General features: G+C 41.3%; 1 protein-coding gene across 1 annotated transcript in view; it reads left to right on the plus strand.

Moving 5' to 3' along the window:
• The first annotated feature begins 382 nt into the window (after nucleotides 1-382).
• Nucleotides 383-15,393, plus strand: part of snx7 (sorting nexin 7) — a 96,818-nt gene continuing 81,807 nt past the window's right edge. The window contains exon 1 of the mRNA XM_087990486.1: nucleotides 383-540. Coding sequence (XP_087846612.1) covers nucleotides 418-540 — 123 coding nt within the window. The 5' untranslated portion in view covers nucleotides 383-417. The remainder of the gene's footprint in view (nucleotides 541-15,393) is intronic.

Genomic DNA, 15,393 nt, shown 5'->3' on the forward strand with positions numbered 1-15,393 from the left:
TTGGGGTTGGGTGTGGGGGCGGGGTCAGTGGGTGCGGGTTTTGATTGGGGTTGGGTGTGGGGGCGGGGTCAGTGGGTGCGGGTTTTGATTGGGGTTGGGTGTGGGGGCGGAGTCAGTGTGGGTGCGGGTTTTGATTGGGGTTGGGTGTGGGGGCGGGGTCAGTGTGGGTGCGGGTTTTGATTGGGGTTGGGTGTGGGGGCGGGGTCAGTGTGGTTGCGGTTTTGATTGGGGTTGGGTGTGGAGGCGGGGTCAGTGGGTGCGGGTTTTGATTGGGGTTGGGTGTGGGGCGGGGTGATTGGGTGCGGGTTTTGATTGGGGTTGGGTGTGGGGCGGGGTGATTGGGGCCAGCCCCTGTGTGGGGGAGGGGCCGGTCCGGAGGTCGGGCTGACACATCAGCGACCGTTGGAGGAAGGGGCGATGGAAGGTACGGGCTTGGCCGGCGGCAAAAACGCCAAAGCGGCCGTTCCCCACCCGCTGTCGAAGGACGTGTTGGGTTTTGAGGAAGACGATGATGACGATGACTTGGAGGTGTTCAGTAAGGTCAGTTTATCCGCCCTTCCCTTCATGTCGCTGCCAGTGCCGGAGCCCGCTCCAACTCCCCGGTTAAAGTTTAATGTGAGCGCCGGTACCGCCGAGCCACCACAGCCCGGGCCACTGGGGCTTGTTCCCCCGCCGCTCCGCTGCAAGGTGAATGTGAAAACTGTCCCAGGAGCGAGTTCACTGCGGCCCTTGTTTTAAAAGCAGTGATTTTTAAAAATATGTCTTTACTCACACTCTCGGTTTTCCACTGAAAGGAATCTGCCTTTCCCTTCCCAGGCGGAGCCAATCTTTATTGTTTTATTGTGTTTGCAAAAATAAACCAATTAGCCGAGTTTGTTGTTTTAACTGCCGCAAGCGGGGGATTTGGAGTTTTCTCCTGCAGTTGCGGGGAGACTTGTTGTCAATACTTGACACACACACACCCACCTTGAGTGAATTCAAATGCAGACTGCGTTCCTACAATTGTCTGATTCTTTGGATTGTGAGGGAGAGTGGAAAGGTTCCCACCCCTATAAAGTATTTTTAGTGTTGGTAATTAGATTTGTTCATAACCAGATAATTGAGATGTGTTTTTGTTTTAACTTTCTTAACTACATAAATTGTTTTTTGTAAGTGCTTAGGCATGTACAAAATAATCTACCTAATCTTAAGCTTCTGTTTTGAAAATGCATTAGGCAAGTCAGGTCATGTTTGGAAGTAATTTTCAGATTTTAACAAATTTGCTGTATTATATTTTTGATTTGGGCTGATTATTTTTGTAAATATTTGTTTATATTAAGTTGAGATCTGACATTGTCTTGCCTCTGTATTGTGTACATAAGGGTAAATTTCTGTTGAAATGTAAGGTTGGAGTAACTTTTCATTTAATAGCAATTCAGGCGTCACACTGGAATCTAGGCACAACACTGGAATCTAGGCACAACGCAACTCCATCAGAAATGATGCGGAGGAACATACTTCACAATTGCCTGATGTGGAATTCTAGTGCTGTGCTAATTTCAAATATGGATTCAAAAATATTTGAGTAGATCCTTTTAAGCCTACCTGGCAATAATTTAGTTGATTATGACTAGAAACAAAATTCTAGATCACACTGTCACTTTGCTAAAATTGTTAAATATTCGTCCCACCAGTGCACATTATACTTTTAACCAGTGCACTTGGAATTCTGCACAACAAGTTGTGGTTGAAAGGATTGTGGTTTAAGCTGTGCCCTGTACCTGAATTGGTTGCTGGCTGTAATCAATATTTACTGTTGTCAAGCAGCTAAATTCTAAATGCACAGAAGCTGGTTAACTTAGATTTTATTTTTAAGCAGATTTGTCTTTTGTCTATAATGCATCCTCATTTGCATCTGAGGTGCTTCACAGGTGCATTAGCAGAGATGACTCTGAGCTGTATGGGATATTGGGGTAGCTTGGTCAAACTGACAGGTGTTAAAGGAGGAGAAAAAAGTTGTGGTTTCAGGAGAGGATTCTAAAGCTAAGAGTTATGCAAGCTGAAGGTACATTTACCAACAGTAGAGCTAGAAAGTATGGGATATGAGGAAATTAGAATTGGAGTATAGATATACTGGAGGAGGTTTGAGATGGAAGGATGTAGACGTAGATGGAATTGAAAACAAGATTAACAATTTTAACCTGAGTTTAGACCGAGCAGAAATTGGTCTTGGTTAGGCAGCAGAGGATGAAACACGAATGAACTTGATGTAAGTATGGTCTAGGAGAAAGTGAGGACTGCAGATGCTGGAGATCAGAGCTGAAAGTGTGTTGCTGGAAAAGTGCAGAGATCAGGCAGCATCCAAGGGGCAGGAGAATCGACGTTTCGGGCATGAGCCCTTCTTCAGGAAGTATGGTCTGCAGAGTTTGGAAGAGTTCAAGTTCAGACAAAGATGGGAGACCAGCCTGGAGAGCATTGGAATATTCAAATCTATAGCTCACACTTTACAGATAATGGTCTCTCGCAACCGATAAAGTAATGATTCGGAGATGCCGGTGTTGGACTGGGGTGTACAAAGTTAAAAATCACACAACACCAGGTTATAGTCCAACAGGTTTAATTGGAAGCACACTAGCTTTCGGAGCGACGCTCCTTACAATCACCTGATGTTTAATTGAAAGCACACTAGCTTTCGGAGTGACGCTCCTTCATCAGGTGATTGTAAGGAGCGTCGCTCCGAAAGCTAGTGTGCTTCCAATTAAACCTGTTGGACTATAACCTGGTGTTGTGATTTTTAATCCGATAAAGTAAGGCAGGATCAGCATTAGTGCTATTATGAAACCACAAGTCAGTGCCTTGGTGATCACTGGGGTCAAAACCTTGAGTGGTCTGGTTTGGTTTCAGTCAATTGGCAGAGAATGAGTGGAGTCAGTAGCCTTATTCTTTGTAGGAACCTTGTGCTTTCAGTTCTGAAAAATGGAACTAAGGTTTTTCAGGAAATTATCAATTCTTTTTTATCCTCCAACTTTGTTGTAGTTGATGGTACATATAAAAGGTGAAATTAAACAGGCAACATTATTTTCCATGCAGGTATTATTCCCATTTTGCCAGCATGGAATGGGTATAATACTTGCATTTTCCCTCCAATGCCCACGCCATCCTCTCTTGGAACTGAATTGCTATTCCTTCACTGTTGGGTCAAAATTCTGCATTCCCTTTCTTAAGGTATCCTAACTGTGGATGTATCTATTCCCCAACCCACCACTGAGAATGCTGTGGTTTGAGAAGGAGCCTCAGCACCATCTTGCTGAGGGCAATTAGGGATGAGCAATAAATGTTGGCCTAATTCTCAGTAACTCCATAATCCCATCTATGAATGCAAAAAGAAATGATGTTGATGTCGTTCTTTTCTGTCTTTCAGTTGGCTGCAGAGCAGAAGCATTTACAAGACTAATTTTGCCAGTTTACAATTGCACGAGCTGAAGTTTCTTAATTCGATTGGAAAGAATTTGTATAACCAGCTATTATTTTTGCAGTTTTATAGGATTGGAAACAAATTTATCTCCTGATTGAGTGGTAGAGAAACATTGGCATCCTTATTGATTTCTACACTTGGTTTGGGTTTCTAAAACTAGAATAAAGAAAACCTGAAAGTTTGAGTAAAACCAGTTTCGATTTTTGTCTGAGAGGAAAGCCTACTTCAGTAATAGATGTAGGAAGTGGGGTTATAGACAGTTTCATTAATTCATTTGTAAAGTGTGATTTATCATTATTTTAAAGTCATCCTGATATTAAAAACATCTTCAACTTCAGGTAACTAGTCTTAAAATTAAAAAGAAAATACTGAAAAGTTCAATTTTGAAATATTTTGTGACAGATTATCTTACAAAATAGATTAATTGCAAATATTCATTTAAAGTAATTTGCTCAAAATTATTTTACAACATAAATAGCAGGGGTGTCTTTGAATATTAGTGGGATAACTAAATGCCAGAAAGATGCGGAACAAGAACAATTAAGTGCTTCGTGAAGCCACCTTGTACTTCTGAATGTTACCAGTAGTAGTTTTGAGCAGTAACAATACTTAAATGCTTGTGATTTATTCTTTAAAGTTTAATCTGTATATCATAAGTTTTTTTTAAGAAAGGACATATGTTGAGCTGTTGTTTTGTTTGGGTTATATTCTTCGTATAGGGGTCAGTTAGCTCAGTTAATTGTCTGGCTGGTTTGCAATCCAGTGATGCCAACAGTGTGGGTTCAGAAAGCCTTTCCCTTTAACTCAAATCCTCCAGTCGTGGCAACACCTTTGTAGCTCTTATCTGCATCCTCTCAAGTTTAACAACACCCTTCCAATTGATGGGCAATCAGAATTGTACTCGGTACTCTAGAAGTGGCTTTGCAAATGTCATGTACAGTCACGACATGATGTTCCAATTCCTGTACTGATTGTTCTAACCAATGAACGCTCCTATGAACCTGTAACCCTAGGTCTCTTTAATCACTAGTACTGCCCAGGACCCTACCATTAAGTGTATAATTCCTACCATGGTATGGTTTGCCTTGCCAAAGGGCAACGCCTCACATTTATCACATTTTTCAAACTTCATCCTCTCAGCAGCTGTATTAATATTCATAAACTCTTTACAAGCACCTCACAGCTTCGCCCAACAAAGATTTAGCAACTTTCCCAATTTTTCAGCTCGAGAACTTTCCTTGGGTCCTGACTCTAACACTTAGCCATATATCAATTCCTCGAACTTTCTGCTGAGTTGAAATAGCATAGATCTATCAACTGCACTTGGTTCCTTACTGAGGTCCATACACGAGTTGTGTATCTTCCCAGCTGTACAGTTAACTACAGCAGTCTATCTCTGTCTCCTCCCCAACAGGGCACAACTTAAAAGTATTTTTGCAAAAGAAGAGAAGGCGACATAAAAAAATCTTTACATGTAGAATAATTAGAATGTAGAATTCACTGTCTGGAATTGTAGTGGAAGCAGGTTCAACTGAGGCATTGATAGTTACATTGTCTCCATTTAAATAATCTTCCAATGTGCAGGGTGTTGGGGAAAATGCAGGATGGCAGGAATAAGTTAAAATTATCAGAAAGCCAATGCAGGCATAATGAGTACTGGGCTCTTTCTGCACCTTAATGATTCTGTGATTAATAGAAACATAGAAGATAGGAGCAGGAGGAGGCCATTTGGCCCTTTGAGCCTGCTCAGCTGTTCATCACTATTGTGGCTGATAGTTCAACTTAATAGCCTAATCCTGCTTTCTCTCTATAAGCTTTGATCCCATTTGCCCCAAGTTCAATGTCTAGCCACCTCTTGAATACATTCAATGTTTTGGCATCAGCTGCTTCCTGTGGTAAGGAATTCCACAGGCTCGCCACTCTTTGGATGAAGAAGTGTCTCCTCATCTCAGTCCTAAATGTCCACCCTGAATCCTCAGACTGTGACCCCTGGTTCTGGACGCACCCACCATCGGGAACATCCTGCATCTACCCTGTCTGGTCCTGTTAGAATTTTCTAATTCTCTGAGATCCCCCCTCACTCATCTGAACTCCAGCAAAAACAATCCTAACTGAGTCAACCTCTCCTCACATGTGAGTCCCACCATCCCTGGAATCAGCCTGGTAAACATTCACTGCACTCCCTCGAGAGCGAGAGCACCTTTCTCAGAAATGGAGTCTAAAACTGCACATGACATTCTAGGTGTGGCCTCAACGAAGCCCTGTGTAATTGCAATAACATACCCCTGCTCCTGTACTTGAAACCTCTCACATTGAAGGCCAACATACCATTTGCCTTCTTTACCACCTGCTGCTGTACCATGCTTACCTTCAGCGACTGGTGCGCAAGGACACCCAGGTCCCGCTGCACACTCCTCTCTCCCAGTTTACAGCCATTCAAATAGTAATCTGCTGCCTTGTTTTTGCTTCCAAAGTGAATAACCTCCACGTTTATCCAAATTTTACTGCTTCTGCCATTGATTTGCCCACTTACCCAACTAGTCCAGATCATACTGAAGAATCTCTGCATCCTCGTCACAGTTCACCCTCCCACCCAACTTGGTATCATCTGCAAACTTTGAGATGTTACATTTTGTTCCCTCATCCAAACCATTAATGTATATTGTGCTTAGTTGAGGTCCTAGCACCAATCCTTATTGCAATACTCTTTTTGTTTCCTCTCTGTCAATCAGTTTTCTATCCATCTTAATACACTTTCCCCAATCCAATGCACTTTAATCTTGCATAATAATCTCTTATGCAGGACTTTGAAATGTTTTCTGAAAGTCCAAATATACCATGTAGACTGGCTCCCCCTTGTCAACTCTATTAGTTCCATCTTCATAGAATTCTAACAGATTTGTCAAGCTTGATTTCCCCTTCATAAATCCATGCTGACTCTGTCTGATCCTGCCACTGCTTTCTAATTCCTCCGCTATAAAGTCCTTGATAATGATTCAAGAATTTTCCCCCACTACCGATTTTAGGCTTACCGGTCTGCAATTCCCTGGTTTCTTTCTACCTCCCTTTTTGAATATTGGAGTGACATCAGCTACCTTCCAATCTGCAGGAATTGTACCAAAGTCTGTAGAATCCTGGAAGATGACCACCAGTGCATCTGCTATTTCTAGAATCACTCCTTAAGTATTCTGGGACATAGATTATCAGGCCCTGGAGATTTATCCACTTTCAATCTCTTCAATTTTCCCAGCACCCCTTCTCTACTAATATTGATCTCACTCAATTCTTCCCTCTCACTAAATCTTGTATTCTCCAACATTTCTGGTTTCTGATTTGTGTCCTGTTTTGTGAAGACAACCAAAGTATATATTCAGTTGCTCAGCCATTTCTTTGTCCCCTATTATACATTCCCCCGTTTCTGTCTGTAGGGAACCTACATTTGTCTTCACCAATCTCTCTCTCCTTCACATACCTATTGAAACTCAGTGTCAGTCTTTATGTTCCCTGCAGCTTGCTTTTGTACTGAATTTTCTTCTTTTTAATCAATCCATTGGTCCTTCTTTGAATTCTAAACTGCTCCCAACCTCAGATCTATTTTTGTGTCTTGGCCAATCTGTACGCTTCTTCCTTGGATTGGATACTATCTCTAATTTCCTCAGTAAGTCATTGATTGGCTCTCTTACCCATTTTGCTTTTGTGCCAGATGGGAATAAATAGTTGTTGCAGTTCCCCCATGTGTTCCTTGAACATTTGCCGTTGCCTATCCACTGTCATCCCTTTAAGTAACTCTTCCCAATCTATCAAGACCAACTCATGCCTCATATCTTCATAGCTTCTTTTATTAAGATTCTGCACTCAAATCTCCGAATCAACTATCTCACTCTCCATCTTAAAAAATTCTCTCATGTTATGGTCTCGCACAGCTAGACTAGCAATGATTTCCTTCTTATTGCACAGTACCCAGTCTAAGATGGCCTGCTCTCTAGTTGGTTCCTCCACATATTGGTCAAGAAAACCATCCTGTATACACTCCAGGAATTCCTTCTCTGCAGCATTGTGGCTAATTTGATTTGCCCAGTCTATGTGCAGATTAAAGTCACGCATGATCACCAATATTCCCTTACCACATGCATTTCTAATTTCCTGTTCAATGCCATTCCCAACATCATCACTGCAGTTTAGGAGTCTATATATGACACCCACTAAATGTTTTTTTTGCTCCTTGGTATTTCTCAACTCTACCCATACAGACTCCACATTGTCAGAACTAATATCCCTTCTCACTATTGTGTTAATTTCCTCTTTAACCAGCAATGCCACTACACCACCTTTTCTTTTTTGCCTGTCCTTTCGGAATACCAAATACCCTGGGACATTCAGTTCCCATCCTGGGTCACCCTGCAGCCACGTCTCCTTAATCTAAATTATTATCACACCTGTTTACGTTTATCTGCATGGTTAGTTCATCCATTTTATTGTAAATGCTCTGTGTTAAAGCATGAAGCCTTTAAGCTTGTCTTTTGAACATTGTTTGTCTTGCTACAATATTTTTCTCGGTAGCCCTGTTTGAATTTTGTCCATGTTTCTCTGTCTATCACTTTTCTTATTCCCTTTTCTACCTTTCGTTTTTGTTCTCGCTCCCTCCTTCTGATTCCTTACAAAGATTCCCAGTCCCTGGCACATTAGTTTAAACCCTCCCCAACCGTTCTAGAGAACACTCCCCTTGGGACATCAGTCTCAGTTGTGCCCAGATATGACCTGTCCTATTTGTACAGATCCCACCTCCCTCAGAACTGATCCCAGTGCCCCAGGAATCCAGAACCCTCACCCGACAGCATCTTTTCAGCCAAGTATTCATCAGATCCATCCTGTCATTCCTACTCTGACTAGCACATGGCATCAGTAGTAATCCTGAGATCACTACCTTTTGAGGTCCAATTCCTTAACTTTCTTCCCAGCTCCCTGTATTCTGCTTTTAGGACCTTATCACTGTTATTACCGATGTGTACCACAACCACTGGCTGTTCACCTTCCCCATCCATTATGTGCTGCATCCACTTTGAGACATCCTTGACACTATCACCAGGGAGGCAGCATACCATCCTGGGGTCTTGTTTGTGTTTAAAAAGTCTGTGTATCCCCTATAGTTAATCCCCTATAACTATTGCCCGGCACACTTTTTAACACCTCCTCTCTGCAGCAGAGCCAACCATGGTGCAACAAGTCATGGAGCTGCTTGGTATGAGCCTTGTTTCTCACTGAATGAACACCTTGACAAATACCACTGCATTCCTCTCCAGGCTTCCTTTGCATAAGCACATTCCAGAAGGGAGAGTGTGACAGTGTCATCCCCTTCTTAGCCACTTCGAGGGCAGCGTGCGGTGGCGCAGCCAGTCCGGGGATACATAAAGGATCTCGCAGGCAAAGCCCTTCTCACCACCAGCCAAGCGATGTCCAAGTGCTTGTTTGAAAGTTCTGGCGATGAGACATTCTGCCAAATGACTTTGACAGTAGAGAAGGAGGGAGGGAAGGAAACACTGAAGTACTGTTTGGGATTGAATTGCCCCTTGACAACAATTGCCCCCTCCACAAACCACTGTTTGAAGTGGTGACTGCACCAATACAAATCTTCACCCCTACAGCCAATCAGCGTCGTTACAGTCCTCTGCTTGTTTTATTTATTTGTCGTATGTGATCACCACTGAGGCCAACCTTTCCCTAATTACCCTTGAGAAGGTGGTGATGGGCTCTTGCTATAATCCCATGTGATGTAAGAGTATCCTAAGTGCTATTGCGGAAGGAGCCCCAGGACTTTGACCTAGAGACAGTGAAGCAACAGCAATATACTTCCAAGTAAGAATGCTATGTGTCGAGTGAAACAGGTGGTGAAGTTTCCATGTGTTTGCTGCTGTCCTCTTTCTGGGAGACAGTGTGAAGCTTTGGAAGGGACAGTTGAAGGAGCCTTGCTGAGTTGATGTACACTGCTGCCACAACCCATGGAGGGTATATATTCAAAGTGGGAGATGGTATGCCTGTTAAGCAGGTTGCTTTTTCTTAGGTTGTGAACTTCTTGAGTGTTGAAGGTTTTTGACCTAACGAGAGGAATTGCTATATTGCTTCCTCAGCAGATAACTTGGTAACACAGAAGATATACAGCATAGTTTCTATGCTGCAGACCTAACAAAGTGTTTCTCAGTGACTGAATGAACACCTTCCTGTTGTCATTAAAGCAAGTTCATCGTATTCCATTGTTGTTTGTGGAACCTTGAATGACTGGCTGTTTTGTTAAAAGTTAAAAATCTCTCAACACCAGGTTATAGTCCAACAGATTTAATTGGAAGCACACTAGCTTTCGGAACGCCGCTCCTTCATCAACCACCTGATGAAGGAGCAGTTTTCCGAAAGCTAGTGCTTCCAATGAAACCTTTTGGACTATAACCTGGTGTTGTGACTTTTAACTTTGTACACCCCAGTCCAACACTGTCATCTCCAAATCATGTTTTGTTAAAAGTCATGTTGATCTTTTCAATAGTCTCTCTCCTGCAAAGATGAATAATCTGTGAAATAGTGCCTTTCAAATCTATTTGAACCATCATTTGTTTTAACATCTTATCCAAGCAATGCCAAATTACAGAATTCTCCAGTTGCACTGAAGCGTTAACCTAAATTATTCATTTTCTGGAGCATGGCTTGAACCTGTGACCTTCTGATATACCAGTGACAAAGATGATACTAAGCCAATCTGACAGAAGATATAATAAGAGAACAAGAAACAACAGCATGGCTATAACAGTCTTGAGAAACATTTCTTAAAGGGTCACCCACTTCTCAGCCCCACTCCAACATTTATAAACCTTGATCCATTAAGTCTCTCTCTCAATTTCTTCTGGCTGTTTCATCTGTGCACATACTTTAAGATTTTTCATCTGGTTCACTTTTTTTTCCCCTTGATTCTGTACTTTGTGCAATTTCTTTTGCCTTACTCCACCCTGTGATTCTAGTTTTGACCTTTAAACCTCCTTGAAACTTTCAAAAGAACCCGAATGATGGAGTCTGCTTCTGATCACCCTCATACTGCGCTGCTTTTTCCAAACATTTCAATGCTGAGCCGACAGTGCGGTGCTGGCAGAGATATGAATCGTAGCACTCAGCAGTTTGTTACTTTAACTTATTTAGTTTCCTGATGTTTATATTTTTTCAGTGTCTCTCCTGTTGTTTCTTATTCTAAGTATAGTTTTTTATTAATTCACGTTGATGCACTTTCTTTTAAAATATAACTCTGCCTCTTTTAACTAATGTTCCTGGTGTTTCTTTTCTTCCATTCCGGTGTTTTTTAAAATACAATGCTAATTTGCAGTAACTATTTTCTAGTCTAATTCAGGCTGATGATTTCTTTAGTTTTTTTTCTGACTCTTGGAAAGGAAACCATGATTCTACTCTTTTCTCATAATCCTTTTCAATTTTTTAAAATGCTGCTTGCTTTATATTCTTTACATTCCTCTTTCGACATTTTACTTTTATTTTCTCTTGCTGTACCGCTCAATTCATCTACCACCAATTTTTCTGGAAATTCTGGATTCTCTAGATTCTCAATGTTCACTACCACCACCACCCAGACCATTGTTCTTCTCTCTCCACTGCAACATCTTTCTCACTGCCAGTGGCCATTCTAATTCCACACTGATTCCATCCTTTTTGCTATTGTTTTCCATCTCCTAGTCTTCATGTACAATCTGAGCATTCATAAGTGAATTCTCTGAACATTGTTGCAAGCAACCTGGAAGAAAAGTTTGAGACTGGAATTAAAAATGTACACTGAAATGTTTTTAATACCTGTTCAAACATTTTGAATATTATTAATGCAAAATCGGAGATGGGGGACGAAAGGCTCTTTAACAGGATGCAGCAACAGAAGTGAGAAGTAATGTGGTTAAACCTTGACAAATATACCTGACTATTGTAATCCTGTCCTCGAGCAAACCTGTCAACGTGCTGTTTTACCAGGAAATGTTCATCATCCGTCTTGCATTTAAAATATGGAGGTGCAAAGCCATTAGAAGCTGTCAAAGGAGTGATTAGTGAAAGTTCTAATGAGGTAAATGATGTTTGTGAGGAAGGGTCACTGGCTGCAAAACGTTAACACTAATTTCTCTTCATGGGTGTTGCCAGACCTGTAAAGCTATTCCAGCAACCTCTGGTTTTGTTTCTTTTTAAATTGATTGGCCAGACTAGCCAAACTATAAATAAGATTGAAACAATAGGTTCCTTCCATTAAAGTTAAACTACAGCAGAAAAAAATGCCTTGCACTGAACAGACAATGTACTGCACCACAATTTCTTTTAAAGAGGAGGCAGTGGCATAGTGCTGATTACACTGGAATGACGGTCCTGTTGCTTTGAGGTTATTTTATCTCTTTTTTTTTGGAGAGATTTTAAGGCAGAGGTGTCATGCAGTCTACCAAAACCACCAGAGCAAACAGTTTGAGGGCTTGGGTTTTTTGTTTCAAGATTGTAGCAATAGAAGCAATCTGAATGGATGGGATCGAGCTCGTATAGAACCAGGATTTGTAGTTTTTTTCAGCAGTAGCAGTTGCTGGGGTCTCAGCAGGGTTGGAAGACAGTGAGTCTCTCCCAGTTGCTTCTCTCTCGCATGCGTTCACTCAGGGTTTTCTCTCCTGGGCTGCTGGAATTGCATGTGAGACAATGCTGTTTTCTGAATTTGCCTTTTGCCAAGGGTGTGTTTATGGGTTGTTACTATCTTGGAACAAGTACTGTTTAGTAGTAAAATTATCTATTATTCTTGCAAATTGAATTGTTCCAAGTTTTTTTTTGTATTTTAACTATAGTATTAGAATAAATTTATACTTTGCTTAATGTCGAATACTTTGACTAATTGAATTGCATCTGGGACGTAGCACCTCACATTTCCTTTTAAAATAAGAAGTTAGGATCTAGGCAACCTTAATATATTTTGGGGTCTAGTCTGGTCCGTTACACTGGGTTAGTAGTCTAGAAAATCTTTCCAAGCCTTTTTAATATCAAGACACACTTCAGTGAGACAAATCATTCAATGGCACAGCCATTTCTTTCACCTCAATTGATTGCTCATGAGCATTACATTTACTTGCATTTACTACGCCATAGTAAGAATCGAAACATCAAGTGATTGAGGCTTCCCTGTGGGGTCCTCTTTCCCTGCCTGCCACTCATCCAACCACCTTTCTCAATATATGGCAATCTTGACAAAATCATCTGGCCTAGTCATGAAGAGGAAGCCTAATAAGCCGGATGGGATTTATCTTAGGATTCTCTGGGAAGCCAGGAAAGAGATTGCAGAGCCTTTTGGCTTTGATCTTTTACGTTGTCATTGTCTACAGGAATAGTGCCAGAAGACTGGCGGATAGCAAATGAAGGGAAGTAGAGACAACTCTGGTAATTGTAGACCAGTGAACTCACTTCTGATGTTCTTTTCCACTTTTGAGTCCTTTACCATTTTTTGCTGCTAAAACAAGTCATCAAACACTGCAGATTTTATTTTGGATGATGCATTCTTGGAAACTGTAATCATCAGCAAATTTCTGTGTTGGAAAAGGTTATAAGAGATAAGATTTATAATCATCTGGAAAGGAATAGGTTGGTTAGGGAATAGTCAACACGGTTTTGTGAAAGGTAGGTCGTGCCTCTCAAACCTTATTGAGAGGGTGACCAAACAGGTGGATGAGGGTAAAGTGGTTGATGTGGTGTATATGGCTTTCAGTAAGGCATTTGATAACGTTCCCCACAGTAGGCTATTTTACAAAATACAGAGGCATAGAATTGAGGGTGATTTAGCATTTTGGATCAGAAATTGGCTAGCTGAAAGAAGACAGAGGGGGTGGTTGATGGGAAAATATTCATCCTGAAGTTCAGTTACTAGTGTTATACTGCAAGGATGTGTTTTCAGGCCACTGCTGTTTGTCATTTTTAGAAGAATGGGTTAGTAAATTTGCAGATGATACTAAGGTCACTAGAGCTGTGGATAGTGGCGAAGGATGTTGTAGGTTACAGAGGTACAACAGATAAGCTGCAGAGCTGGGCTGAGAGGTGGCAAATGGAGTTTAATGCAGAAAAGTGTGAGGTGATTCACTTTGGAAGGATTAACATGCATGCTGAGTACTAGGCTAATGGTGAGATTCTTGGTAGTGTAGATGAACAGAGAGATCTTGGTGTCTATGTACATACGTCCCTGAAAGTTGACACCCAGGTTAAGAATGCATACAGTGTTTAAGCTTTTTTAGTAGGGGGATTGAGTTTCGGAGCCACGAGATCATGCTGCAGCTCTGCAAAACTCTAGTGCAGCCACACTCTGAGTATTGGGTACAGTTCTGGTCACCGCATTATAGGAAGGATGTGGAAGCTTTGGAAAGGATTCAGGAGATTTACTAGGCTGTTACCTGGTATGGAGGGACAGTCTTACGAGGAAAGGCTGAGGGACTTGAGGCCGTTTTTATTAGAGAGAAGGTGGTTGAGACATATAAAATAATCGGAGGGTTAGATAGGTTGGACAGAGAGTGCCTTTTTCTTTGGATGGTGATGACTTGCATGAGGAGACATTAGCTTTAAATTGAGGGGTGATAGATATAGGATTGATGTCAAAGGTAAGTTTTACACTCAGTAGTAGGGGTGTGGAATTGCCTGCCTGCAGCAGTAGTAGACTCGCCAACTTTAAGGGCATTTAAATGGTCGTTGGATAGGCATATGGAGGAGAATAGAATAGTGTAGGATAGATGGGCTTCAGATTGGTTTCACAGGTTGGCGCAACATCAAGGGCTGTAGGGCCTGTAATGTTTTATGTTCCAATCAGCAGCAGTAACCATGGCCCGTGCTGAGGTAGTGAGCCAAAGCCTTCTCCCTTGGAGTAACAGTGGCGCTCAGCCCTGTAAAAGGGCAAAGCCCAAGGTAACAGACTTAGTGGCTCTGCACACTGAGTGCCAGTGTCCTTTGCCAATCAGACCCTGAAAGCTTTTCTACTGAGAGTCCAGGCCAAATTAGTCTTGAAGCAGTGTTGGAATAACAGAACAAGAGCATATAAAGAGATGATTCATTCTTTATTTTAAAGTCATGCATTTTGTTCTTAGTCTGATCATTCCTTCAGTTAGTGTTCCTGTCACACTGAAATTACAAAATCTTGCCACTGATGGCACTGCAGTATTTGAAATTTGTTTGATTATAGCATAGCAAAATTATGTTGCTTCTGTTCTAAAATTGCACATAGGAAATTAGTGTCAAGTGCCAACCGAAGTTAAATTTATTAAATTATAAGATAATAGAAAGTGTATTCAATGACAAGTCAGAATCTCCTAACTCTATCTTCCTTTGTCCTTATGTTATTGCTTCATGCTTTGTCTCTTTTTCTGTTTCTGACGTTCTTTTCCATGTTTGAGTCCTTTACCACTTTTTGCTGCTAAAACAAGTCATCAAGCACTGCAGATTTTATTTTGGATGTTGCATTCTTTGAAATTGTAGTCAACGGGAAATTTCTCTTCCCCCTTAACTCTGCTTATCACAGTTGCTTTACCCTCGTACTTTGTTCCCACTTATCATCCACCTGTTCGTTTTCTCATACTTTTCCCCTCTGCTGCATTTACTATCCTAAACTTTTTGGTTAGAGGTTAAATATATAGTTGCAAAGAAAATATTGCTTTATAATCATTCATCTCGCCCAGAATTCTCCAGCTATCCTTTCTCCATATTTTAATCATTTGCTATAGGAAAGTAAGTTGTAACACCCCAATCATGTTTTTTTTTAATCACTTCCTCACTCTGCATTTTAATTTTAATGATTTGGGGTATGAGGGAAAAAAGCCCAGTAGATTTAAACACTTGCAGATTCGTGTCCTAGATCTTAAAGTAAAACGAAGATGAGACAATTTGTTTAATTTCGGTTACTTGTGGTTGGT

The sequence above is a fragment of the Chiloscyllium plagiosum genome, unplaced genomic scaffold (assembly GCF_037043375.1).
Source record: "Chiloscyllium plagiosum isolate Xiang-an unplaced genomic scaffold, Cpla_swu_hap1 HiC_scaffold_9, whole genome shotgun sequence".
NCBI classification, from domain to species: Eukaryota; Metazoa; Chordata; class Chondrichthyes; order Orectolobiformes; family Hemiscylliidae; genus Chiloscyllium; species Chiloscyllium plagiosum.